This window comes from Arvicanthis niloticus, chromosome 15, assembly GCF_011762505.2.
Source record: "Arvicanthis niloticus isolate mArvNil1 chromosome 15, mArvNil1.pat.X, whole genome shotgun sequence".
Taxonomy (NCBI): Eukaryota; Metazoa; Chordata; class Mammalia; order Rodentia; family Muridae; genus Arvicanthis; species Arvicanthis niloticus.
The window spans coordinates 35,545,384-35,573,334 of NC_047672.1; the positions used below are offsets into that span (position 1 = coordinate 35,545,384).

At 34.9% G+C, this 27,951-nt stretch overlaps 1 protein-coding gene across 4 annotated transcripts in view; it reads left to right on the forward strand.

The window, feature by feature from the left end:
* Positions 1-27,951, forward strand: part of Grm8 (glutamate metabotropic receptor 8) — a 789,897-nt gene that overhangs the window by 648,678 nt on the left and 113,268 nt on the right. For all 4 annotated transcript variants that reach the window (XM_076913634.1, XM_076913635.1, XM_034519393.2 and 1 more), the window contains exon 8: positions 8,018-8,154. In XM_076913634.1, the coding sequence (XP_076769749.1) occupies positions 8,018-8,154 (137 nt within the window). The remainder of the gene's footprint in view (positions 1-8,017; positions 8,155-27,951) is intronic.

The following is a 27,951-nucleotide window of genomic DNA, read 5'->3' on the forward strand; positions in this document are numbered from 1 at the left end:
GAATGTGAGCAACATGCATATAAATGATCATATGCATGATATTATTTACAAAATTGGGAATTACTGTGAAAAGACAAAGTTTAGGTAAGTCTGTAAATGTAGCTCCATGGTAGAGTGCATTATTAATATGTGTAAGGTCTTGCATTTAATATTTGATACTTACTAAAGACTAGAGAACAAAAAGACTAGAGAAGAGAAAATATACATTTTAAAGTGATTTTAAGACTTGTTTAAGAACTAAATACTAAATGATCATCAGGAAACAGAAACTCTAAAGTAGGAAGACAGTATAAATATAGTTTTCCCTAGATAATCTTTTGTTCTATTATTCTCCAATTCCAAGCCACTTAGATGGTTCTAATTTTTACACAGAAGAACACAAAGCAAAGAGAAGGCAGACATTCTTAGGATGAATAGGTGACTTGCCTTATCAGTTTAAGTCTTTGTATGGATCTATATAATTTATGTAAAATAATATTGGATGAAACATAAACCAATGAGCCAGTGGAATAACAAAGGCAAAGACAGACCAATTTCCCTTTAGATCTCAACTACAAAAAAGTAGCTGTCCAGTGAGTGAGAACAAAGAAATTCAAGAGAAACTTGAAAAATTGTTGTCCTTGTATAAAAATTGATACTTTATCTTCATCTAAATTTATGTGTCAATTACAATTGGATGAAAATACACATGGAAATTATAAATTTTAAAAATTCAATAAAAATGAGATAATAACTTTTAGACTTTGTTATTAAAATGTTACGTGGTGATAAAATGATTCACTGCAAAAATTGAAAAGTTCAGTTCTGAATCTGTGATGGTTTCAATGAGAATGGCTCTCATAAGCCCATGTATTTGATTTAAATTTTTTTTATTTGTATGTACATTGGTGTTTTGTTTGTATGTATATCTGTTTGAGGATGTTGGATTCCATGGAGGGGAGTTACAGAGAGTTGTGGGCTGCCAAGTAGGTGCTGGGAATTAAACCCAAGTCTTTTGGAATAGCAGCCAGTGTTCTTAACTGGACCATCTCTCCAGCAGAAGTCCATATATTTTAGTGTTTGATCCCCAGTTAGTACAGCAGTTTGGGAAAGATTGGGAGGATGGTCTTCTTGGAGCAGATGTGTCAGTGGGGCTAGGCTTTGATGTTTCGAAAACCTATGCTAGCCCCAGTGTCTCTTTCATTGCCTGCTGCCTGGTATTTAGAATTTAAACCTCTCAACCACTCCAATGTCTGCTTACCTCCATGGTAACCTTATACTAACTCTTTGAAACTGTAAACAAGGTCCTAATTAAATACTTTATTTTTTAAGTGTTGCCTTGAATATCATGTCCATTTACAGTAATAGAACAGTAACATAAACAGAAGTCTCTTATATAAAAGTGAAATTGTATCTCACACACCAACTACAATTGGATTAAAATGTGTTTGAAAATGATAAATTGAGAGGTCTCAGTAAAAATATGAACTAATACATTTTTGACTTTGGGCTTAAGATTGTTATGTGGAAATAAAATCTTTCACTTCGGGAATCATTAAAATCAGTTATAAATTTAAGTAGCGAGACACTCTTTCTGATGCAAAAGACACTCTGAACTATTTGATTAAAGTCCTCTTCTAAGTGCATGTTGCTCATGCTTCTCTCTTTTTCTTTTTCTCATTTTCTCCTTTATTTGTCTCTCTCATGTTTTTGTCAACATCTGTGTCAGAGAATTATTAACAGAAACAGTTATTTCTTCAGTGAATGTTTCATGGGCAAAGTCCTAGGTGTTAGATATTCAGGACATCCAAAGGTATTATAAAGATCAGTGGCACAGCACTAAGAGAAAATTTCTTGTACAAAGTGAGAATGTATTGAGTACATTCAGGGGCAATGTATTGAGTTTGTGGAGAAGTAGGATACTTTTCTTGTTCCCAAATTTCCCTTAAGATTTATGACTTAATCTTATTTAATTATAATTGTCTTTTTATCCCATTCATTTGCTTTAACCAAACATTTGATATTTTAATAGTCTCCTTGGTCACTTTTCTTACAAGAGATTTCATTTAAACCTCCTAATATATCTGCTTCCCTGAGATGTGTATCACAAAGTAATGTGTCTTTTCTTAATGTTAAAAGTTCAGTCAGCTTATTTGAGTACTATAAATGTAATTATAGTTTGCATTTCTGTTTCTCAAATGGGGCTACTCATTAACAATGATGACATTTTTGCAATCATAAAGCACCTTTAATCCAAGGATCATAAAGACATTTCCACAAGAGGGAAGCCTGTTCTAAGTTCAGTTTCTTAATGGAAAAATCAAGGAGGTTTGGCTCAGAGAATCAAAAATGCCATACAATTATATTTCTTATCCTATCTTATATTTCATACAGCAGAATAGAAAATGATCATTTTTGACTAAAACTGACATTTTAAGACTTTTATATTTAGTTTTTATTAGAACATCCAATTATGTAAGAACCTCTGTACTTATTTAGAAAAAAAAATTAACATTAATATCTATTAACATTAATATCTATAAATTCAATGGAATTTTAGTGAATTATTTTACATTATGTAACATGTATTATTATGTATAATATATATAGACACATCATACACTTTATATGCCTATTATAGTAATTAACACTAAAAGTTAGAACTCTGAAACCAGTTATCAATTCATTCTCATGTCTTCGATTCTCAATTTTATAATTCTAAAGTGTTATTAATGAGCAATGCAAAATGATGTGAAGCATTCATTTCTACTGATAATCTGTTTACATTTGTTGATTTTTAAATATTGTAAACTCAGCATACTAGGCAGTTAGTTATGGTTGAATTGTGTATTAAGTGATTGAAACAGAATAAATTGTTTTATATTCATGTAAAAGACTGAATGAACTACAATAGTAGCATAGACCTCCTCACTTTGCAATTCTGACTCATGAAAACTCTGCCATCATCAAGACATAAACTATCAGTTTACTTTCAATCTCATTTGCATATGACAGTTCAGAAAGAGAAAGAACACAGATGTCCACTTAAGATGTTTATAAAGGATTTTCAAATTTCCCAAGAATTCCCTCACATAAGATTGTCTATAACTAATCATTTGGCCACATCTGAGTGGAAGTATTACAATTGTAACCATGCCATGTACTAAGGAAACAGTGACTATGGACTCTTAATACTTAACCCATGGTCTGGTGCTACTTACATGGTAAGAAACATGCTGGGAAATTTTTTTCTAATCCTGAGCATATAATCTGGCATTGTGTATCAAGTCAGCTAACAACCTGGTATATTTTAGATACATATAAATGTCATGAAGGAAATAAACACTGTATATTATAGTGAGTGACAGGGATAGTATACTGACCCTATTAGATGGGAAATTACTCTGCTATTTAAATAGAATCTGAATATTAACGAGGCTTTTCTAAAGATCTGATGGATGGATACAAGAAGAACGAAGAGATGATAAAATTCCTGAGATAGAACAAGCTTCATGATCTTTGGAAGAGAATAAGACCAGGGTGGAAAAATATAGAACATGAATTAGACAAGAGATATGTGGGATGTTGAACCTCATCAGAAGGCTTTTACATTTCAATATAAGTTACATAGAAAGTCACTGAATACTTTTTAAAGAGAGAAGCCATGGAGTTTGACTTGTCTCTTACATTATACTTTGGCTAAGGGTCAGTAATGTGCAAGAATGTTCAGTATGAATACAGTCTCAATGTTCATAAAAATATCATAGTGGTCTGGAGCAGCTTAGTAGAAGAGAGAAAAGAATCTACAAATTAGAAGTAGTTTGGAGATAGGGTCTATTAATGGAGAGGTGTGAGTGGTTTTCCTATATTTTTCTCTAATGGAACAATGTAACTTTTATTTTAGGATCTTATTTCTAGATCTGGCTTTCACTGGTCCCTCAGTCAGACTTGGTTGTCTGCTTATACTTCAAAGAGAGAAACAAGTGAAAGGTGTTCAGTCAAGTTTAACTAGGGTCCAGGGGAGCAGCGGCTCTGTCTGTGAACAGTGATTGGGAAGAAGAAACACCAGCTACTCCAGTGAGGAGAGTTTTCTGATTGTTCTCTTTTAAAGTGGTTACCACCAACTAGGGCTGGTGAGTTACAAAGTATATTTACTATGCAGCACAAATTTAAGATGGAGATGTTTATAGCAGATGATGATAGGCAAGAAAGTTAGAAGGAAAATGAAAATTGGGAATGAATTGAGCTAATCTGGAAGCCAATAGGTAAATATAAAACTATGAAATATTAAAATAAAAGTGTAGCTATAGATAGATATGCTAAATCCAGTGCAAAAGTCTTCCAAGGAAGAGCCGAAGTAAGGTCTGCAGAGAGTTTTCAATTTCCCAAACACTTATTTTGTGGTGTAATTCAATTTGAAAATTGGATTTTATTTATTGGCTGTAATGCATACTCATAATTTGGATTAAAGGAAGGAAAACATTAAAAACATAATTTTGTTGAGTACTATCATTTTATATTGGATTTGTATCAGTTATTTAAATAATCTTTAAGGATATCAAAACTAATAAGTTAACTGATTTCATTCTTAGTTTCTTCTACTTGGATAATGAGATTATTAACCAGTAACATTAATTAATAATTAATAATTATTCCCACATTCCATTTTTTTTCCAAATGAGGAAACAATACAGCATGAACCAATTCAGTGGACGTGTAGGCAAACAATTAACTCAACTGAGGACAGTTTTAATTTACATTGTTCTGTTGTCCGTCTGTCACATACTAAGTGCTTTTCATACATGTCGTGTCATACATCCTTTCAGTATTTTGGAGGAACTGATAATATTATGATAGTCATTTTCTCTGAGATGAGAAAAGAGTTGCATGTAAATTGGGTCACTTGCTCAGATACACACCGTTAATTTAAAGATGTAGAAATCAAATTTCAATCTCCAAATCCCAAGACAAACTATCTTTCCTCACACAACACTCAAAGGAACCAATATTTTGACATAAAAATTTTCCTTCAGAACCATATTAGAAGTTCATGATATGCTGAGTAATAAAAATATAATTTTTCTACACATTTCCTATTGAACAGTCAAGGAGATGTGGAGACCCTGAAGGCAGTTCCTGACTAGTAAAAATGTCACCTCATAAATCTATGTGTTTGTTCTCCTTTGTTCATAGGTCCACATGGATGGAAAACATTTTCAAAAGTATAATGTATTACAAAATGTATGAAATACCTAGAGTGCCAGATAAAATGAAATAAAATGAGAAAATTGGATAGAGTATAATTTATATTGCATAAAAAATATCTAAATAGTCTCAATTCAAATATATTTGCTATATTTTTACCATTGTTGTTATTAAAACATTGATAAATATTTGAGTTTTTCCTTGGCAAAATGCAACTTAGTTTTGTTTTTTTTCAGGGTGGCCAGTTTCAGAGTTTTAAATCGATGGCAAACCTGTGGAAAAGAATGATCCACTTATGAGTGCTTCCTACCTATTCAAGGATGTTCTTTGTTTTATAATCCAGAGAACTAGTGGACATGTTTGGACTGAGTCAATAGTCAATGGTGATAGTTCTTTATATGAGAAGGTTGAAGTAATTCAAATGCATACTTAACCATGACCATGTTAGATTAAGAAAACAAGACTCAATGAAATCATTGGATTTTCTACCAGCACCAGAGTTCCCCAGAATAATGACTCTGATACTGAACTATCTGTGAATGAATGCCTAGACCAATAGCTTTGACTCATTTCTGCTATTTCATAACTCAATTATCCCATGTAAACTAGTCTAAGTCATGCCACATGGCCAATTACCATGTCTGCTCAGTTTCATATGTCTGTTTTCCTCAAAGTTTAGGGCAAATCTTTCCATGCCTGACTTTTTCCCAGAATTCTGCTCTCTCTTTTGGAACTTGCACCTCCTTTTAATACAGTGCTTACAAAGATAACATGTATATTCCTTTTATATCAAAGAGACCATTGAGAGAAAAATAGGGTGTGCTGTCTTGAAGATTTAGTGGGCTTTCAATAAATAACTCTCAAACTAATTTGAGGTGATAAGTATAGTGAATAGTAAAATATGCAGAGGAAAGTGAAGAATTTTGTTGACCCAGGTTAAAGAAGAAGAGCTAGTTGGGTGTCTAACCAGTTTTATGTGATCAAGTTTCTACAAGTGCATGACTTGAGCCACAAATTATTAAGAGGAGTTGGGAGAAGAAAGATGGCCTTACGTGTGAAAGAGAAAATGGTGATTCCAAATGTGGGGCATTGAGGGAATTGGAGTCTCATTTTATTTGTCATTCTATTGAAACTTGTAAGGATTGGGGAGATAAATATCATGAAAATTTTTTTTGCTCAAAGACCGCCATGAGAAAAGAGTGATAGTATTTCATACTTATGTGATATGCAGTGCTTATTTACACAGATTGGTCCATTTTGTCATATAACTTTTTGTGTAGGATTGCTATCAGCTTAGGTCATGGATAAGAAAATTAAGATACAGTGAAATTGAGAATGTATCACAAACAGTAATATCTACCAACTGATAGAACTGGGGGGTTTGAACTCGAGCTGATTTATTTCAGAATCAATTTTTTTGACCACATTCAAACATTCCTCTTTAATCCATTGTAAAGTCTGGTATAAGTTAATATCAAAATAATATTGAAATCTCTAAAGTAGAAGTTATTATTTTGGGGATAGTGACTGTATCATTCACTTGGTGACCAACAGATTTTTTTTTTAACTGGAGAAATAATATTGCAGAAGCAGCTGGTCATAAATTTATACAGAACCCAGTTATTATATTTCTATAATCATGTCATTTGATACTTTACATTTTATTATTATAAATAGTTAAGGTAAACTTTGCAAATAGGTTAAGAAAGCCATTGTAGGAAGAAAATACATTATATCTACCTATTTAAATGTTAATTATATATAATTTGGAGACTATAATATAGAAAAGGCCAGCAGGAAGAGAGAACTGCATCGCAGAAAAGAAATGAAATCCAATATCCTTTGAGGAAATGGGTCCTTCAGGGAGAAGATAGGCACTGGATAAAGTAATTGCTGTCAAATAAGTGTTTCAAGTTGAGAAAGAATGATCCATGAAGATGAAGGGAGGTCTAAGAGCTGTTAGAGAAAAAGAAAGTCTGTGTAGAAAGTTCAGTGTGACGAAATGGGAAAACATTGGTGTTCTCATTGCATTTGACTCCCACACCTGTGATTACAGAAAAGTTAATAAGAAGGAAAGTAATAGTGATCAGAAGTTATCAGGAGAAAAGATGAAAGCTTCCAAAAGGAATGGAACTTAGAAGAGACAAAATGTCTTACATCCTGCTGTTCTGCCACCATTACACTCATCACAGTGAATCTTGGGACTTTGACGGTCTGAGCAGAGCTTCTCCACTGCTCATTCTACCTTGCCCAGCAGAGTTTTCCAAGAGCAGACTATAGTGATCTACTCAGAAGCAGTGGGGCTGAACAGTTCACCTGCTTCATATTGGAGCTGAACTTGCCACAGAGTTTAGGGTTCTCGGTGGGATATTCTGTTGATTTTTTGTTGATGCTTGTAACTTCTATTACACAATAGGTGCCATATTCATGTACATTTTCCCCATTAAGTCACATTCTATGCAGCTATTATTGAAGATTCAGACTGTTAATCTTCATCTATTTTGCTGGTGTGTATATTATTTAGCTTAGATATTCACCACTTACTTTCTAATGTATACAATAAAGTCCTTATTTCTATTTTTAATCTCAATTGATTTTTCTAGTATACTATTAAGAATGACATTGCATGGATTAATATCTCCACATCACTTAGTACACACATACACACACACACACACACACCACACCACACACACACACACACATACACATACACACACACACACACACACACACACACACACAATGTATTTTTATCTACCCCTTCTTCCTTAAAGGAAAATATGCCCAATGAGCTGTTACTTTACTAACAGTGTTTTCCTAATCTTTATAGGCAGCGCTGGTACACCTGTCACTTTTAATGAAAATGGAGATGCTCCTGGACGCTATGATATCTTCCAGTATCAGATAAACAACAAAAGTACAGAATACAAAATCATCGGGCACTGGACCAATCAACTTCATCTAAAAGCAAGTATCACTATCAATGTATTATTGTATCTAGCTCTTAAAGGGGAATATTTTTTTAAAGCACTAAACTCAACCATCTTTAGAGGACTCTTACAATATTTATAAGAACAAAGGTCAAATTTTCTCCGGACTACACACTTAGAGCCCAGGCTGAAGTGGGTTCCCAGTGCCTAAGGGAGCTGGCACTTATTTGTCTGGGTTTTTTCCACTTAGCTGGCCTCAATTTTTCTCATAGGGTACTCTGACAGACCCAAACAAGTTTTCATCAGTGAGTCCAGAAAATCTACGTATTAAGCAAGGAATGCCTGGAGACTTTGAAGCAAGATATACCTTGATGTCACCTGACAAAAGCATAAGGGTTTGTAGCCTATGAAGCCATCTTGAGCTTGAAGGTGAAGAGAAGTCTAGGAAAGCCCACTCTACACGGGGAGGGTGTGGGCTTGAAGCATCTTTCATCCCACCTAAAAAGATTTATTTCACGTCTTAATAGGTCCAGCTTTATTAACACACACTGAATTAGGTATAGAAGAGGGTATCCTGCAGACTCAATGAAGAATTGGAACTTTCTTATAATGTACCACTCTACAAAGGCTTAAGAATGTTTAGTCCCAACACTGAGCCTATGAATGACTAAAATAGTCAGTGTTTTCTCTGTGGGCCATGAAATGACTGTAAAAATATTTCTTCTGACCCAGAAATTGATTCTCCACTGTTGTATGTTTGCAATGTACAATTAATTTCCTCTTGTAATAAATGTCTTCTCAAAGCCATATAATAAAGAGCATTTGACACCTTTCAAAAGCATCGGATGATATTCTAATACATTTTTCTCCTCCTGTATGTTCAAATATGTCTCTTGAAGTGACATAGTTTTGTAGTATCTGCCACCCAAGTTCACAGCAAAGAAGTGATGATAATAAATTGCAGAACCATAGTTGTCTTTTGGAAGTGGATTTCTGATGGCGGAGACAACTCTTGTTCAGCCGTGCAGAGGCAGCTTGGCTTTTAGCTACTGCAAAAGGCAAGCCCAAATCTCCAGTCAAGACTTTAGCTTGTCTGTGATCCTCTTCTGTTGTTCTGAAACCCAAATTGATTTATTGAAACTGAACTCTGAAAAATGACACAGATTACTTAAAAACTGAAAATCAATATCTTTTTGACAGACATATTTTGGAAGTATGTTTCTGTGAAGTCAATTTAATATGACCAAGAAATATTTGAAAATGGCTTATGTAGGAAAGCTACTTTTGTCTGACCTTTGTCAACATCAAAATGGTTGTCATGATGTTTTGGTTAAGAATTTACATATTAAACTGAATTTCTTGCAGTCGACATGTACTATAAAGAGTAGCTAGGCCCCTATAATATACTAAGAGTCTTAAGTAATAATTACACAAATAAGCACACATATCTCTTCTTTGTATGTATAATCTGTATATTCTAAAACTCAGTGTTGAATCTTAAGCTGTTCTTTTATGTACATTTAATGATGCATAAATGTTTTATATTCATCCTTGTTATTTCTCATCAATATATCACAGCAGTTTGTACAACTTTCATGCAAGGTGGTGATTGTTTATACTATATAATAGTGCTAGACTTATTGAAAAACTGACACTGCCACTCTCAGGAAAGACAGTGAATGAGGCTATGGAGGGCAGATATATAGCAAGAATTGGATTCTCCAGACTATCATGACAAATCACATAACTCTTCTGGGAAATTGGAACAGACCCTTGTTTGAAGGACTAAAGTTCTTTGGAAACTAGTGATTTATAGGCATTCTGCTTTAGGTATTTGCATAATGTATAACATTATTTTACCCTAGTTTCATAAATTCCAAGATGAAAGTAGTAGCAACCACCTTACATGGTTGTAATGAAAATTAAATGAAATAAAATAAGAAATCATTTAAGAAATGCACTTCTTCATGTACATGCAGCCCATAAGCACTGCCTCATATATTACATCCTGACTCAGAGTTCAGTCTAACCATGGGATTCTGAGAGTTAATTAGAGAATTAACGTTCTTTTAGAAGACGCAATTGAGTCTTCTTTAGAATGTTTAGACCAAGAGGAGAGAGAAGCAAGAGAGGAAGCAAGGAAAATATGTGGAAATCCTACAGAGAATATTTTATTTAAAATATTGACAGAATCAGTTCCTATTCTGTATCAGTTGGAAATTTTTCTTTGCACTCAACACTTACATGTCACATAAGATAAATGCAGTTTTTTTTTTGTTTTGTTTTACTGTAATAGTATTTTGATAGATATTGTCACCTGAGCAATTATGTGGCTGAGTGGTTTTCAAGATCTTGTTTTAAAAGTATAAAATATTTTCTTCCCAAAACAAAATTTAAAATCTTATTTTTAATGTTATTATGCATGCATACATACATACACAGATGTATATTGGGCACAATGAAGTGTCTGGACACAGACTTACAAGGGGGAGTGATTATAATAAGCTAATGAGCAAAGTTATCAACTTCCTGATATTCTAATTTTTTGTGATGCAAACATTTAAATTAACACTTTTAGCAAATTTGGAATTTGAGGCACAGCATTATTGTTTTTGTTATTTTGTTTTGTCTGTTTATGGTTGCTCTCATGTGATTAAAGGATCGAAGTTTCCGATTAGTGGGAGGAATAAAAACTGCTATCGAATGGTCTTGGTAAGCTTATTAAGCTGCTAAGAGGTTGTAGGGGTTTGTTGTAGAAGTGGCGATGGCTTCTGTGCCTTTAAGGCACTCACATTCTAGGAGAGGAGAAATGGACTAGAAAAGCTAGCGAAAGATACAAGTATCCAGATGAAGACATCAGCATATTGTTTGTTAATGGCAGTCTCCTAGAGGGGCCTACCTGCCCTGACCTGTGGAATCACTGTTAGAGAACACTGTGAGAGGGGCACTTATTTTCCACCATATCTGCCATTTCTTCTTATTCTATTAATCAGATTTAGAAGTGGTTTCACACTCTTAATGTTAAGCATTTATCAGCCACTTATTAGACTGCATTTATTAGTATTCAAAGAGCCAGTTTTGTTTCGTTTGTTTTGTTTTGTTTTTCTCTGGCTGAATTCAACTGATGGAACATTTTCTGTACACACAATAGATGGCTGGTCAGTTTTGAGTACAGCAAAACTTTCCTAAATACATGTAGTGAAGAGAAGGGATTTTTTTGAAGTGACTAAAGCATTCTTCTTTGGAGAAAGTGTGACATATACCGGATTCTTAAAAGCATCATTCTTATTGTTGGGGGGAAAAAGTCACTGCTTCTTTTTTCTTTTGAATAGAATGAATCTGTGTTTTTAATTAAGCTGTCAGGGTAATTTGCTTATTTTGATGTGGGCTTTCTACCCAGTAATCTTGGGCTGCACATGAAATGTGGATTTGTCTACAGGGAGTGAAGTTGCACAATTAGGTCTCTATTCTGATAGGGATACGTGTCTCAGGAGATGAGTGATCTTTATAGAAATTACAAAACAGATTGTAACCTAGAGGTTTAGGCTAAACAGGAGAGTCTGAACTGCAAGAGAAACAACCATATGCTGCTTTGAGTCTACAGGGAGAAAGAGCACTGCAGTTACAGGAAGGACTGAGAATAACCCAGGGCTCACTAGTTTATGCTTCCAACCAGAGCCAATTATTTAAAAAAAAAATACTGTAAGAATGACACATGCTTTTGCCTGCTTTGTTCTTCTCATCACTTTATTCAACTAAGTGAAAATAAATATAAAATATATGCATAGACTATGTAATGACTAAAAATAGTAGCAGATGGCTGTATCTCAATAATGACTCAATCAGGATTATTCATAGTAGCAGATCCATTGGGAAGTACTGCAGAGGAAAAAGGTGTCTCTGAGCCTGACTTAATTGTTTAGTGGAACCTTCTCCAGAGAAATAACTTCTGATGAAGTTCTGAATGCTGAGACTGTTGTTAGGTGGAAAAAGGCACCAATGACATTAAATGCACTGTCATATCATTGTACAAAATAGACATTTGGAGAATCAAAGATTCTCACATTTAGTATATCATTTTAACCTCTTGTACCTCATTTATAATCTGCATGGAAATGATCATATCTACTTCATGGAGTTATTAAGATAATATAGTAAATTTTATATACATATTGAGACCTAAGTATATAGGTTGATGATACTGTTTTGTCAATATAACTCACTCACAAGACCTTATGATGGGTTCTTCAACATGAAATTAGATAGAAATAGTACATGAAGACTGCAATTTTTGCAACATCCTTTAATATTCTGAGAAGCAATTAGTTATAAAATAAATTTGATATACCATGGTAACCTGTATCTATTCCTTAAGATCAAAGTTTATTTTACATAAAAAATAACATGGCCTCAATCATTCAAATTCCATTTTATAAACAGAAACGTAAGAATATTTCTAGTGACACTGCAGCCCATTAAATCAGTTTATTACAGCCTGTGTTGTAGTCTCTCTAACAGGTATTTTAATTACATAACTCTGCCTCAAGGGTTTGTTGTTCTAGATAAATGTCAGCAGGTTTAAGCAAAATCATTAAATTCATTAGTTTAATAGTTGAAAGTTGATGCAATGAAGCAGATTAATGTAAACTTGCATAGTGATGACCTGAATAGAGCTCAAAATGGTTGAAGAGAGCCTCAGTTGCTTTGATTCTTAGTAGTCATGCATTTTGCTTTTGTCTGTTTTTCTTTGTGACGTGTAGTGTGCACCTGAAGATGCAGTCTTATATTACTATCTACATGTTCCTATGCCAAAATTTGCCAACATGAGATAATTATATATAGCACTTCCTTTTCTATAAGCATGAATGTCAGTCAGTAGCAAGAGACTTTCTGTACATAATCTCATGTCTTTAAATGCCACTCTGGTTACTGTTCTTCTATACTACCATGAAAATCCTTCCTTTGGCTTTTTTTCCTCATAATAAAATGATTAATCTAGTACCTGTATTCTATTTACTGGATATCAATTTATTAGTTTTAAAAAGTGACTTTAGTATTATTTTTATGTAACTCTTTATGAGCTAAAAATCATTGATAAAATCATATGATGGAATGCTGAGTAAAGGCTGATTAAATTCTTAAATATACTCTTGCCAGGCCAACATAGTCGTTGCTCACTAAATGTTCACCAAGAATACATATATAATAACTTTAGATTATATATAGCACTTCCTTTCCTAAGAGCATGAATTGAATCCAAGCTACAATAAGGTTGGATGTAAGAAATAACCAATGAGCATTGACTAAGAAGATGGGGGGAGGGGCGGGGGCTCTATCTTCTCAGAGGAGAGAAGGAGGGGGTATGGGGAGGGAATGTGGGAGGTGGAACTGGGAAAGGTGGAAGTGATTGGAATGTAAAATGAATTTAAAAAAAAATAGAAAAGAAAAAAAAATGCCCCATGAACTAATTATTTATCCAGTAACTACTTCCTATCAGACAGAATGGTTTCCATTGAGTGATGTGTTATGAATAACATACATTTCTAAGTATGTCTAGAAGTTGTAAGAAAATATTAGAATAAAAAACCAATTTATCTATTCAGGCATTCTCCATTCCCTATCCACACAGTCATTCATTCATTCTGGAACAAAATAACTCCAATGTAACATTGCATCAGTAGCTGTTGGAGTAGTTTAGAGGAAGCTCAGATTCAGTTTGTAGTTCCATCTCTTCTACAGTAGTGCTATACAGGCAAAGAAGGAAACCACATGCATCTTTCAGGAACACTAACGTATCCACCATTTTTTTTATTAATGTTGGTTTCACTCACACATTTTTATTAGCCAAATAGAAACAATATTCACAAGGAAATGTTCTAGATAGGTAGATTGGGAGACTGGGAAATTGGAGAACTCTCTTGTTACTATTTTGCTAACTGGTAAGTTCTAGTGAAGTTACATCAAGGAAGTTGACTTTGGATGTTTTGACAGGGCAGCCTTATACCATTTTACTGCTTTCTTTTCAGACTTTAAAGAACACAAAGACATTTATTCTACTAAGTTTTCTATTATTAATGATAAGCAGACTGTAAGGTCCATGTTTATGGGATAAGTTAAAGGAAAACATTGATATTCTGCTCTTTTCAAATGATAGTAAAATTGGGCAGGATCTAGCATATAAATTCTGAGGAAAATAGGTAACGTAGGTGCTCACTCTAGGAAGAGTTGAGTCACATGTTGTCCATGAAGTCAAGGACAAGCAATAGAATAGAGGAGTTAATTACAATGTGTATATAACCAACCCAAATAAGCTTAGAATTTCAAGGTCCAATTCAGAAGCAAGGGGACTACAGTTACAGAGCTCAGATAAAATTATGCAGGCATTTTTTTTTTTTTTTACCATTACCACTGGAGTTTTTCTGTACATACCCTTTGTACAACTTTCTCATTCTGGGGGGGTCTTGAAGTCTCTGAGCAACTTCCTATAATTATCCTTGTGGAGTAGTCTAGAGGTAGCTCAGACCTATGGAATGGCAGTCCCGCAGCTACTCCACAAGGATTTTATGATACTCAAGGAAACAGCGGTGATCCAATGAGACCTCACACATAGACAATCAGAGAGGGTAGAAAAATAATAGTTTCTTTGGCAAGTTGAGTGACCCTGAGCAGCAAGAATAGAAGCCACTGTGATGGGAGAACATTGTATAAATGAATGAAGACAAGTGGAAACTAAATTTTATAGTGTCTCTAGTACTATGAGAACAGGTTTAGGCATGGTATAAGATATAGTGAATTTTTCAAGACATGCTCAGCTTTGAATTTAGAAAAACATGTTGGCAGTAAAATTTATGTCGAGCAGAGGAAAAGTTGTTTATGAATTAGGTAAGGCTTTAATTAAAAATGCTTTGTCTTATTTTATGTAATTATTTGTTAGATTCTCTATGACTTGACTCATTTACTTGTTTGAACCTTTTCCAGAAAATAAAAATTAAAGAGACTCAGTAATAACTATCCTTGGACAATAAGCAAATGAGGACACAAGAAAAAAATTAAAGATATTTGGTAAATGTCTTCCAAGTTGTTTAGTAGAATAAAAAAAGTTAACTGTGTTATTATTTTAAAAGCAGTATATTTTGTGTTTTTTCTTGGGGAGACATTCATGCCTTTTCAATACAAATAGGGTATAGATGATAGAACAAAGAAAGAATTCTACCCAAATCTAACTCAGCAAACCAATATACTTATTGGAGATCCTTAAAAAGATGTAGACGAAGAATTAAAAGAGCATAAGGGAATTTTGTCACTGAAAAGCCCACCAAAATGGGTGGTGATTCATAATAGCTATGTCCCTGGAGCTTGATATCTATTTTGCAGGCTGCTCCATAGAGAAGTCCCTGTTTCCCAGCAACTGTTCACTGTGTAAGCTTGATGATGGGTCCTGTAAGTCCTATTCCTTTTTGGACATCTTGGACTGCTTACATTTCATGAGCTTCTGGATTTCTAGAAGTACCTTTAGTCTGCCCAGGAAAGAGTATTTTATTTTGGATGAAATAACTAACTTAGCGAACTATTCCTTATCAACGCTGTTTAAATCCAATTGTGCATTTAGATGCTAAACTCATTCTTTGGAACTTGTTTGAGGCATATTCCTACACTAATCTGTTAATATTAAGGAGACTTAGTAGTTTATCGTACAAAAATAGGATGATTAAAATATCATTTGTTACAAAAATGGGAAAATTCACTAGGGCATATTGAATTCCCTAAGTCACAAGGAAATGTTGAATTCCTTGAACAATAATGACTATAGCACAGAGAATGATAAACAAAGCTAAAATAATGATGAAGTCAAAATGGGAATGGCAAAAAAACAAAAACAAACAAACAAACATGATGTGAAGAATAGGCTGGTAAATTAGAAAATTCCTTTCTAAACCATTACCAAGGAAGGATAAATGAAGATGGTTCTTGTGACTTTTAAAGGAACAATCAAGTAGTAAAAATAAGAAATGTTTTTCAATCCTGATTGTAACCTTGGGGGAAGAGTATAGTACGTTCAATTTCAACAAGATGTATAAGAATAAGTAAGGTTAAAATAAGGTTATAAACATAAAATGACACTCTACAGTAGAAGAATGGCTGAGAAAAACCATTTTGTGTGGTAGAGTTACTAAAATGTATGTGGACTCTTACATCTTATGGTACTTTTAAAAGCTCTAAGGACTCTTCAGTGTTATGTGAAATCTACAATGTACAAGAGAATTACAAGTAAGGACTCAGAAGTATGATGTACAAATAAAATATGTAGTCCCCAGCTGTAGATAAAGGTCACTGGCTGGCAAGAGCATAAAATGCTAAAGGATGAAGTTATCATGCTTGTTGACTGCATCAAAGACTAGCGTGACAATTTTCTTAAGGTTGTCAATGTTTAAGGAGGCACAGAGCAGAAAGGTAGGTCATCTGTGGTTCTCTCACCCATCTTGCTAAGATTACCAAACCGTGTCTCTAAATGAACTTACAGATATCATATGCAATACTTTACTTATAAATATGTCCCATACTAAAGGATTAAGTAAAACTTCTGAAAATGGTGTTATAGTCATTGTGTTAGCTTTCATTGGAGCAAAAGAAATAAACTTGATTAAAATGATTTTAAGCTTACTTTTTAGTCTCACACTTTTATAAACCTGCTTTAAAAATAGGGCTGCGATAGAAATAGACACACAGTGTGTTTATTGTATCGGACAAAGTGAATTTGAAGAATGACAAGTAAATAAGATTAATGTGACCTGTGAAATGCTAATTTTTTGAAAAGCACTTTTCCATTAAGATAAAAGGATAGTTTAGATCTGTGTTTCCTGGGCATTTTAGTGATGCCCTAGTGGAGAGAAAAGCAGGCTATGAGTGAGCAATAAAGGTGAACACAACTTATTTTTGTTCTCATAAAAAATAAAAAAATAAAATGATTTTGGAATTCCCACCATGCTATCTAAAATTTCTTGCATTTGGCTTGTAACATCAAGACATTATGCCCACAGGCACCTATTGTCCTTTTACTTGTGCATGGTAAACAGCTTTATGCTGGGAAGTGAATGTCTCCCAACTCGGGCAGCTATGTCTCCAGGCTGCCTCTTTCACAGGCAGTGCCTTGTCCATTTCCAGAGAATCCTGAGAGCTTGGCTCACTCTTTATACAGTTTCACATACCGTGTTTAAAAATATGTTTAGCCTTTCTCCTGTGATGAAATCTTGCATCTGCTACTGGCTGGATAAGCAATTACTGTGCACTGTATAGAAAAGAGAATGTTTTCATAGTCCTGAAGTTACTATTATGAAATAATTGGCCTTGAGGGTTAATACAGTTCTACTGTTCTTGACCCATAGCTACCTGCTGGATAGAACATATTTTGCAATTTGTGATGCCTCTGAATGTTAAGAAATTTAAAAAAAAAAATATTTGCTAAAAATCTAGGTCCAAAATAACTTTAAAAATGATAATTGTGGTTCTTATCCAGGCCAACATTTTATCAAAAGCCTTTTTCAGAACAATGTTTCTGCAGGCTTTTAACTGCTTGCTACACCTATGTACAGAGGCTTTCTGGTCAAATGCACACATGGGATGTTAGGACAATGGCTTTAATAGTTCTGTCTTTCCCTACATCTTATAGAGCTTGTAACATGCTAGTGTACATTATGTGACCATGGAATGTACTGTTTAATTAACTGTGCTAATCTCAAATTCTTTTTATTTGAAGGGAATTTGGGAATTCATACACCTTGGATCCCACTTTAAGAAGTATTGAGTGTAATAGAATCTTCTACCTATGCTGACTTTATAATTATCTATTTGATTATCATCTCAATCTATGATTGAAATATGACACACAGCCTTTTTTTTTTATCTTGAGCATAGGAACAAGAGACTCTAAATCTGGCAGATGTGAGACCAAGGCAGGGGGATCACATGTGCACACCAACCTGGGCTACACAGCAACTATTAGTCCAGCCTATGCTATATAGAGAAGATATATATTATGGAAATAAATCTAAACATCAAATAAACAAAAATGTCATTTTTAAGAGGGAATAATGCCAAATGCTTTTTCAGCATCTAATGGGATGATCATGTGATTTTTTTCTTTGGGTTTGTTTATATAGTAGATTATGCTAATAGATTTTTGTATATTGAACAGAACTTAACATCGATATACAAACATTGTAAAAAAATTGGGTATCTTTTAAAATAAGGATGAGAATATTAAGATAATAATTATTGAACTGGAGTATCTCATAAGTATCTTATTGTTAAAATTATCATCTTTTTTAAAATTTGCTTTTTATTGGATATTTTATTTATATTTCCCCATTCCCCCCCCCCAGAAAACCCCTATTCCATCCCCCCTTCTCCTTTTTGCTTTTATACAACTTTTTAAATGTTAAGCAAAGGCTTTATAAGTTTGGTAATGGTCAATAACAAGATGCTCATATAATCAGAAGTGTAACCCAATACCCAACCTAGATGTATCAACTATCTTTGACTGGAGGAGACACTTGAGCGAACATCTACCTACATGTCCCCCCCCCCCCGCTTTCTCGTCACCTAGCTCCTCTTCTCCTTATTCCTCCTTACTCCTCCTCTTCTTCTCCTTACTCCTCCCACCTTAGCTCCTCCTACACATCTCCATTCCTGTTAAAATAAAACTTTCCTCTCAAAATACAATTAGAGCATAACTATACCAATTTGTGTCAGTAAGGTACAAGATAGACCTAATACCCAGTTCATCATTTTGTTGACTAACTGGAACCTCTGTCATTTCTCCTAACCAAAAGACTTAATTCTGCACCTGGCTTTTTTCTTGGCTTTGGAATGAATGTTAGCTGAAAATCATTCTCTCAAATCTTTTCTCTCAAAGTAAATAGAAAGGATTGGCTATGAGACTATAAGTTTTCAACCCCATCAGAAATCCAGAATGACTGAGATGACTGAGATTATGGGAAGCAGAAAGCATAGCTTCTAAAACATAGCCAATTTATAGAGACCGCTGAACACCCGGACAGTCTCTATACTACAAAATGTTGGAGCTTCTGATCTTCAGCCTTCTGGCCCAGGATCATCTGACAGACCTAGTGATTTGGAATTATTAAGGGTAAAATAGTCAACTTTTAGTGTTCCCTTAAATATTACATTTTGGCATATAAAAATGAATCATTTAATAAAGAAAAGCAAGAGACATCTGGCTTACCCTCAGTTTACTGGACAAACGAGGTACACTCTTAAGTGTACCAAAGTAGTCAAAGCTTTGATATCCTTCATCATCCAGGCATTGACAAGCTTCTTGCATATAGTAATTCCTTTTTAAATAAGATTTTACAACAATATCAACCAACCAGACAACCCCCCGCCCCAGAATTTTCAGGGACTAAACCACCAACCAAAGTGTACACATGGAGAGACTCATGGCTCCAGCTGCATATGTAGCAGAGGATGGTCTTATATGGCATCTATGGGAGGGAAGGCCCTTGTTCCTGTTAAGGCTCAATGCCCCAATATAGGGGAATGACAGGGAGAAAAGTTGGGAGAGGGTGGGTATGTGGGGGAACACCCTCATAGAAGTAGGGGTAGGAGCATGGGATAGGAGGTTTCCAGAGGGGAAAGGGGATAACATTTGAAATGTAAATAAACTATCCAATAAAAGAAAAAAAGGCAAACATTTCTTAAAGATAAAAAATGTTTTTAAGTAGAAGCACTTTCTAAACTTCAACTTGTTACATAATTATAGTCTATTATTTGTGGAAAACATGGCCTTTATGAATAGAAGATACAAGTCAGGGCAAAACACTAGAAAAACCCAAACTCTTCTATGTCTCTTTGTTCTTTGGAAGAATTTTGACATATTCTGAAGCAAGTATAAATGTAGTCAATATTGGATTTGAATCTACTTAAATGGAAATAAATTAATTTGTTGTCTCTTTTTCTTTTTATGAAAAATTGTAAAGGGATTTCTGTAGCTATCTCACAGAAGGTCGTGCTGATGGGAAGCTCTCATACTAGTCTTGAACATAGAGTAGTTCACAGTCAGCGTTGGTAGAATCAGACAGCTCTTCAGACATTTGTCACTTGACTGTGGCATGTTTACAATGGATAAAGCCATGATGAAAAGAAAAAAAAATTGTCTTTTCTTTTTTTCTTTTTGAATACTATCCTGTGGCTGATATGTTTTATGAAATACTACTGAAAACAAAGAACTGATTTAAAACATTAATTTCTTCATGAATGTATTTTTTGCCAGATCCCTAAAAGATCACATTTAAAGCATTTAAATATAGTTTGTTTTGTGTCCCCATGTGCATGTGCGTGTGCGTGTGCGTGTGCGTGTGTGTGTGTGTGAAAGGAGCTCTCTCCATTCACGAGTACATCTCCATAGCATGGCAGCCATCTGTTAGTGCTCCCTCGTGGCTGCCTCCAAACTGCCCAGATTCCCAAATATTAAGTGGAAGGAGAGAATGGAGCAGCTGTTCTGGAGCTCAGTGGCTGCCTCTGCCCTCCCTACCACCTGGCAAGTACACAGTTCAGCTGGAGTTGTAGACACAGTAAGCCAAGCTGGGTCTTTCTTCATAGCACTAGCGCATGCTCCCCGGGACCGCTGACCTCTCTCCTGGAACACCTCCTTCTTTATCTTATTCACATTCTGACTTCAGCGTTCTTTGTGGGAGTACAATAGGGAGAATATGAGACCACTCCCAGCAGAGTGCATAATTCTTTCCAAAGTATGTTGCTTATTATCTCATTATTACTTCTTTGTCAAACAATTCAGTCTATCCCAGATTCATGCGCGCGCGCACGACACACACACCACATACACACACACACACACACACACACACACACACACACACACACACAAATTCTCTCCAAACACCCATCTAGAGACATTATGGCTGTTTGTATGTAACAAGAAAAACTATGTCTGTACAGTATTGTGGATTTTCCACATTGCCTTTTCAAACAGAAACATCATTGCTTCTTGTAAGTGGGAGGATGAATAGCAAGAGGATTGGTAATAATTGACTGATTCATACTGACAAGTTTAGGAAAAGAAGGTATACATATAGGAGATGGAATTAAGGAAGGTAGAGAAAGTACATTGATTATGGTTGGTGTGAAATTCTGAGATTTCTAAAAGAAAATGAAGGACATTTAAGGGATGCTACAGAATGTCTGTAATGACAGCTCCACTAGGGAGATACAAATAAACACAGAAGCTTCAGAAAGTTCCAGGCTAGGTAATATTGTGTGCACAGCAGAAAACAAGAGAAACTCTGTCTCAAACAACAAGATCCACAACCAGGGCTATTCTCTCACCTAGACTTGTATCCTAAATCGCATATAGCTGTATAACATAGTAATATGCACATGGACACACATATAGATGTTACACACACACAAAATCTTAAAAGAACAATTATTTTGGTTAATATACTATTTCGTTTTTAGTTACATAAAAACATGTTAAATGAGTTAATTAAACCAATACTTTCTAGGACGTTCCTTTGGCTAGCTAAAGGCTATCATTTATCCTTTAAAATTTATCTATTTCAAATTCGGTATGCTTAAAATGAGTAGCCATTATTCAATGCAGAATGAACAAAGAAAGTCCTTGAATTGTTTATGTCTCAATAATACATTCCTAGATGTTACATCTAAAACATCCAAATGTTACTATGAATTTAATGTATTGATGAACAAGGGGAGAAAATAGGTTCTGAATTATGGATACTGTTTCCTACTAGAATAAGACAGCTGAGGTAAACACTGAAGGCCACATGCTGGGCAGTACATTGGGGGATTGCAAGTTTGATGTGGATGTTTCCCCAGAGTCAAAGAGTTTTTATTATGTGACTTTGAAGAAGACTGCTTTACTGACCTAGAAGATCAGCAGGATTAGTGCAGACTGAGAGTATAATATATTATTTTTATCTATATTTAGATTTTGATAGTAAAAGTTGATTTCCATCTATGCATTTAGAATTGGGGAATACATTCCCTGGGCCTATGAAGGTATAATTTCATTCAAAATTTTAAGGATTGGAAAAGGAGCCTACCAATATTATAAGAAGGCAGAAAAAAAATCAAGCACATTATGGTTTTTCTATTGGAGAAATTACTAGTGATTTTAAGGAAAGAAAAGACATGATTACAGCTGAACTCATAAGGCATATTAAGAGAGATGGAAAAGCATGTCACTCTATAAGATAAATTTGAGTCTCTTTTGGCTTCTGCAAGTAATATTAAGAACAATTTTCATTACTTTTAACATTTTGGTGGAATTATGCCTTGATAGTATATAGTGATTGTCCCAGTTCCTGTAGCACACTGGCTTTGCAGGTGTTAAGTACATTTTCAAACCTGGGAAATAGAAACCCCTCTTCCCAACTACCCAGCTCTCACCCTTGTGGGAGAGTCAGCTGCTTGCATTATATAGTAGCTGCTACCATCACACTTCTTATTAGGGACCATCTGGGAGATGTGCGTATGAAAGTTGGGGATGTTGATGATAAAAAAAGACGTGGATAAATGTGCTTGACTAAAAGTCTTAAAGTTACAATTGAAAATTAGGTAATCAGTTTAGGAAACAAATATACAAAAATCAGTGAAACCCTCGTATGCCTTAGATACTAGAATGTATTTGTGTTTCAAAGAGATTATGCCTCACAAATACCAACTTGAGGAACTTGATCCACTTGGCCTTGAGTTTTGTCAAAGGTAATAGATATGGATCTACTTGGTTTCTTTCACATGTTGATATCCAGTTAGACCAGAATCATTTGTTGAAGATGCTTTATTTTTTTTGTTGTATGATTTTGGCTTCTTTATCAAAATCAAGTATCCATAGTAGGTTTATTTCTGGATCTTTGATTTGATTCCATTAATCAGCAAGTCTTTTTCTTTACGAATACCATGTATTTTTTATCACTATTGCTCTGTAGTACATCTTAAAGTCAGGGATGGTGTTACCTTTCCAAGTTCTTTTATTGTTCAGGATTGTTTTGGCTATTTGATGTTTGTTATATATGTATATATATATACATATATAACAAACATATATATGTATATATGAACATTTATATGTATATATATATATGTATATATATATGAAGTTGAGAGAATTACTTTTATAAGGTCTATAAAAATCATGTTGAAATTTTGATGAGAATTTAATTGAATGTTTAGATTGCTTTGGGTAAGATGGCCATTTTCACTATATTAATCCTAGCTATTCATGAGCATGGGAGATCTTTATATATTTTAATATCTTCTTCAACTTTTTTCTTCGCGGACTTAGACTTCTTGTCATACAGATCTTTCACTTGTTAAGTTAGAGTTACACCAAGATATTTTACATTATTTGTGGCTATTGTTAAGGGTGATGGTTCCCTAATTTCTTTCTCAGCCCTGTTATCATTTGTGTAAATGAAGACTACTGATTTCTTACAGTTACTTTTGTATCCAGCCACTTTGCTGAAAGTGTTTATCAGCTGTAGGAGTTTTGGAAATGCTTATGTATACTACCATATCATCTGTAAAGTAGCTATTCTTTGACTTGTTTCTTTCCAGTTTGTAGCCCCTTAATCTCCTTTTTTGCTTTGGTTAAAACTTCATGAATTATATTGAATATATAGGGAATGAATGGGTAACCTGGTGTTAGTGAAATTTCTTTAAGTTTCTCTTCATTTAGTTTGATGTTGGGCACTGCCTCACTGTACTGCATATTGTGTTTAAATGTATGCCTTGTATATCTGTTCTTCCTAATACTTTTAGGAGGAAAGGGTGTTAGATTTTGTCAAAAGCTTTTTTGGCATTTACTGAGATAATCATTGTGGAGAGCCAACAGAAGGCGGCTATCATCCTTGCAGCCATCTTGAGCCATATACCCTGCCTGACAAGAGACTTGATTACAATAGCCTACAACAGCTGAGCACACTCTGATAACATCTTGTTTTAGATACCCAGGATTTTCCCTTGGATGTGTGAGACTTAAAGATGTGTGATTTAAGAGTGTGACTTAGAGATCAGATTTAGAGACAAGACCTAAGGGCATGACTTAAAGGCGTGGCTTAGAAGTGAGACATGTAAAAGGAGAGAGGCAGACAGAAGACATTATTATTAAGTATTAGGCCCAGGCAGTAGGCACTTGAGACTTGAGACAGGCAACTATTATTAGGCCCTTGGCACTTGGAGAAAGAACTTGGAACAGGGAAAGAGACTAGCAACTAGAACTAAGAATTAGCTGCTGAGACTTGGTACTAGGAACTAGGGACTTGGAAAGAAGAAGAGAGACTGAAGAATAAACGGGATTGAATCACACTCTGTCTTGTCTCCATTCTTCATGTCTGTCCTCACTCTCTCTCTCTCTCTCTTGCTGAACCCAACTGGACTGGAGCAGCTTGGGCCAGTGCAAGCTCTAATAATTTAGCCCCCAAAGCTTTTGGCAGTGCGGGTTCCAACATTGATAGAGAGGTCCCCGACATTTTGGCCCCCAAACGTGGGCTAGTGTGGTTCTTGACATTTTTGTCGCCCAACGTGGAGCAGCTTGGGCTGCAACAGATCATGTGATTTTTTCCTTTTAGTTTGTTTATATGGTGGATTGCATTGATGGGTTTTCTTATACTGAACTATCCCTGCATATCTGGGATGAAGCCTACTTTGTCATGATACATGATGTTTTTTATATGTTCCTGGATTCTGTTTGCCAGTATTTTATTGAGTATTTTTTGTATAAATCTTCATAAGAGAAATTGGCCTAAGTTCTTTTCCTTTGCTGGTCTTTGTGTGGTATAGGTATCAGGGTGACTGTGGCTTCACACAATGAGTTTGGCAGTGTTCATTCTGTTTCTATATTGTGGAATAGTTTGAGAAGTATTGGTATTAGCTCTTCTTTGACAGTGTGGTAGAATTCTGCACTGAAACCATCTGGCACTGAGCTATTTAATTTTGTTTGGAGACTTTTAATGATTGTTTTTCTTTCTTTAGGGGTTATAGGGCTGTTTAAATAGTTTATCTGATCTTGAGTTAACTTTTGTAAATGGTATCTGTCTAGAGAGGTTTCCATTTCTTCAATTTTCAAACTTTGTGGAGTACAGGTTTTGAAGTAAGACATGATGATTCTTTGAATTTCCTCAGTGTTTGCTGTTGTATCTCCCTTTTCATTTCTGATTTTGTTTATTTGGATATTGTCTCTATGTCTGTAGTTTGGCTAAGGGTTTATCTAACTTGTTGATTTTCTCAAAGAACCAGTTCTTGGTTTCACTGATTGTTGGGAGCCGCACTAGTCCCATGTTCGGTTGGCCAAAAATGTTGTGGCCCAAGCAAAATGTTGAGGCCTGGGCTGCCCTGCGTTTGGCGGCCACTGTATCCCGGTCCGCGTGTCGGGGTTCAGCAAGAGAGAGAGAGTGAGGCCGGACTCGAAGAATGGAGACCAGACAGAATGTGTTTCAATCCCGTTTATTCTTCAGTCTCTCTTCCTCTCTCCAAGTCCCAAGTCCTAAGTTCCTAGTCCCTAGTTCCTGGTGCCTCCAAGTTCCAAGTTTCTTCTTCCAAGTACCAAGTGCCTAATGTCTAATAACTAACTCCAAGTTGTTCTCTCTAACCTAATTCCTAGTTCCAAGTTGTACTCTCTAAAGTGTCTGCTTCTCTGTCTCCTCTGTCTGATTCTGTTCTGTCTCTGCCTTTTATATGTCTCACTTCTAAGCCATGCCTCTAAGTTGGCCCCCAACAATTGATTCTTTGTATTATTTTGTTTTGTTTTGTTTTTAACTTACTGATTTCATCCCTGCTTCTAATTATTTCCTGCCTTTTATTCCTCTTTGGTGTGCTTGCTTCTTTTTTTGGCTAGAGATTTTGAGTGTACTTTTAAATTGCTAGTAAGGAAACTTTCTTTATGGAGGCACTTTGTGCTATGACCTTTCCTCTTAGTTTTGCTGTCATTGTGTCCCATAAATTTGAGTATGTTGTGCCTTCATTTTCACTGAATTCTAGAAAGCTTTAAATTTCTTTCTTTATTTCTTCTCTAACCTAGAGATCTTAGAGAGTTGTTCAACTTCCATGAGGATGTAGGCTTTCTGGTGTTTCTGTTGTTGTTGATGTTCAGCTTTAATCTAGCCATGGTGGCCTGATAAGATAAAAGGCATTATTTCAAATTTCTCATGTGTGTTGAAGATTACAGTGTGACCAATTATGTGGTCAATTTTGGAGAAGGATCCATAAGTTACTAAGAAGGTACAGTGTTTTGTGTTATGGTGAAATATTCCACAGTTGTCTTTTAGGTCCAGTTGATTCATTCATAATGTCTGTTAGTTTCACTGTTTCTCTGTTTAGCTTTTGTCAGGATGACCTGTCAATTGGTGAGAGAGGAAATATTTTTAGCCAACTCCACATCAAATCTAAAGCTAGTATATGAAATATATAAAGAAATTAAAACACTAGATCTAAGAAAAAGTAATCTAATTTTAAAATGGAGTACAGATCTAAACAGAGAATTCTAAAAAAAGAACTGCAAATGGCTGAGAAACACTTAAATGTTCAATATTTTTGTCCATAATGAAAATATAATCAAAGCTACTTTGAGGTTCTATCTTAAAATACTCAGAATGGCTAACATCAATAAATCATATGATAACTCATACTGGCAAGATATGGAATAAGAATACTTCTCCATGGTATAAAATCACACAACCACTGTGGAAATCAGTGTGGCACTAGTGTCTCAAGAAGATGGAGAATCGGTCTACTTCCAGATCCAGATATAACCCTTTTGGGCATATACCTAGAGACTTCTTCATCTTATAATAGAGAAACTTGTTCAACCATGTTTTGTTGCTGTATTCATAATAATCAGAAATTGGAAACCTAGATGTCTCATAAAAGATGAACTCATAAAGAAAATGTGTTACATTTACACACTGAAAAATTACTAAGCTGTTAAAAATGAAATTACATACTTTATAGGCAAATTAATAGAAATAGAAAAAGTCTTCCTAGGTGAGGCAATTCACATCCTGAAAGATAAATATAGTATGTGTTTATTTGCTATTATGTACACATTGGTATTTAAACCAATGAAAACCAAGCTGCAACCTGTAGACTCACAAAGATTAAGTATAGACTAAGGGACTGGGCCATGGAGAACATAGATCTCTCTAGGAAAGGAAAATAAAATAGATAGTTATGGATGATGTGGGGGGACTGGAATGTGATGATCAAGGGGGTTAGTGATGAGGAAGAGGATAAGAGACTGAGTATTGGAAGAGACTGATAAAATTCAGTATCACTTGAGTAGTATAGAAACATAATATAGTAGAAGCTTCCTAAAACATATACATGTATGAAAGTGATCTAAATAAAATCACCAAATAACAGGGAGACATAACCCCAACTAGAAATGTCCTGTCACCAAGAAAAGCTTCCAGTATGGGCAATGAATTACAACAATATAATTGAGTTCTTGGCAAAAGAGAGCTCATGGGAATCCAAAACAACTAAGGCCATTGGATAGGCTACAAATTGCTATCCGCAAACTGACAGAGGGCAAGGCTCCATTGCTGAAGACATCTACACAATTTATTGAACATGGAGAATTCCAGCTTGTGCCTACTAAGAGACTTCATCCATATGGACTAGCAGCTTTGGTACAGTAAAGGTACTCTGCATCCTACCAAATGAGAAACCAACCCAGCCAAACCCCTTTGATCTACAATGAAGCCCTGCTGGCAAAATATGCTGACAAAATGTTTGTGGGACTACCCAACCAATATCTGGCTTGACCTAAGGACCATTT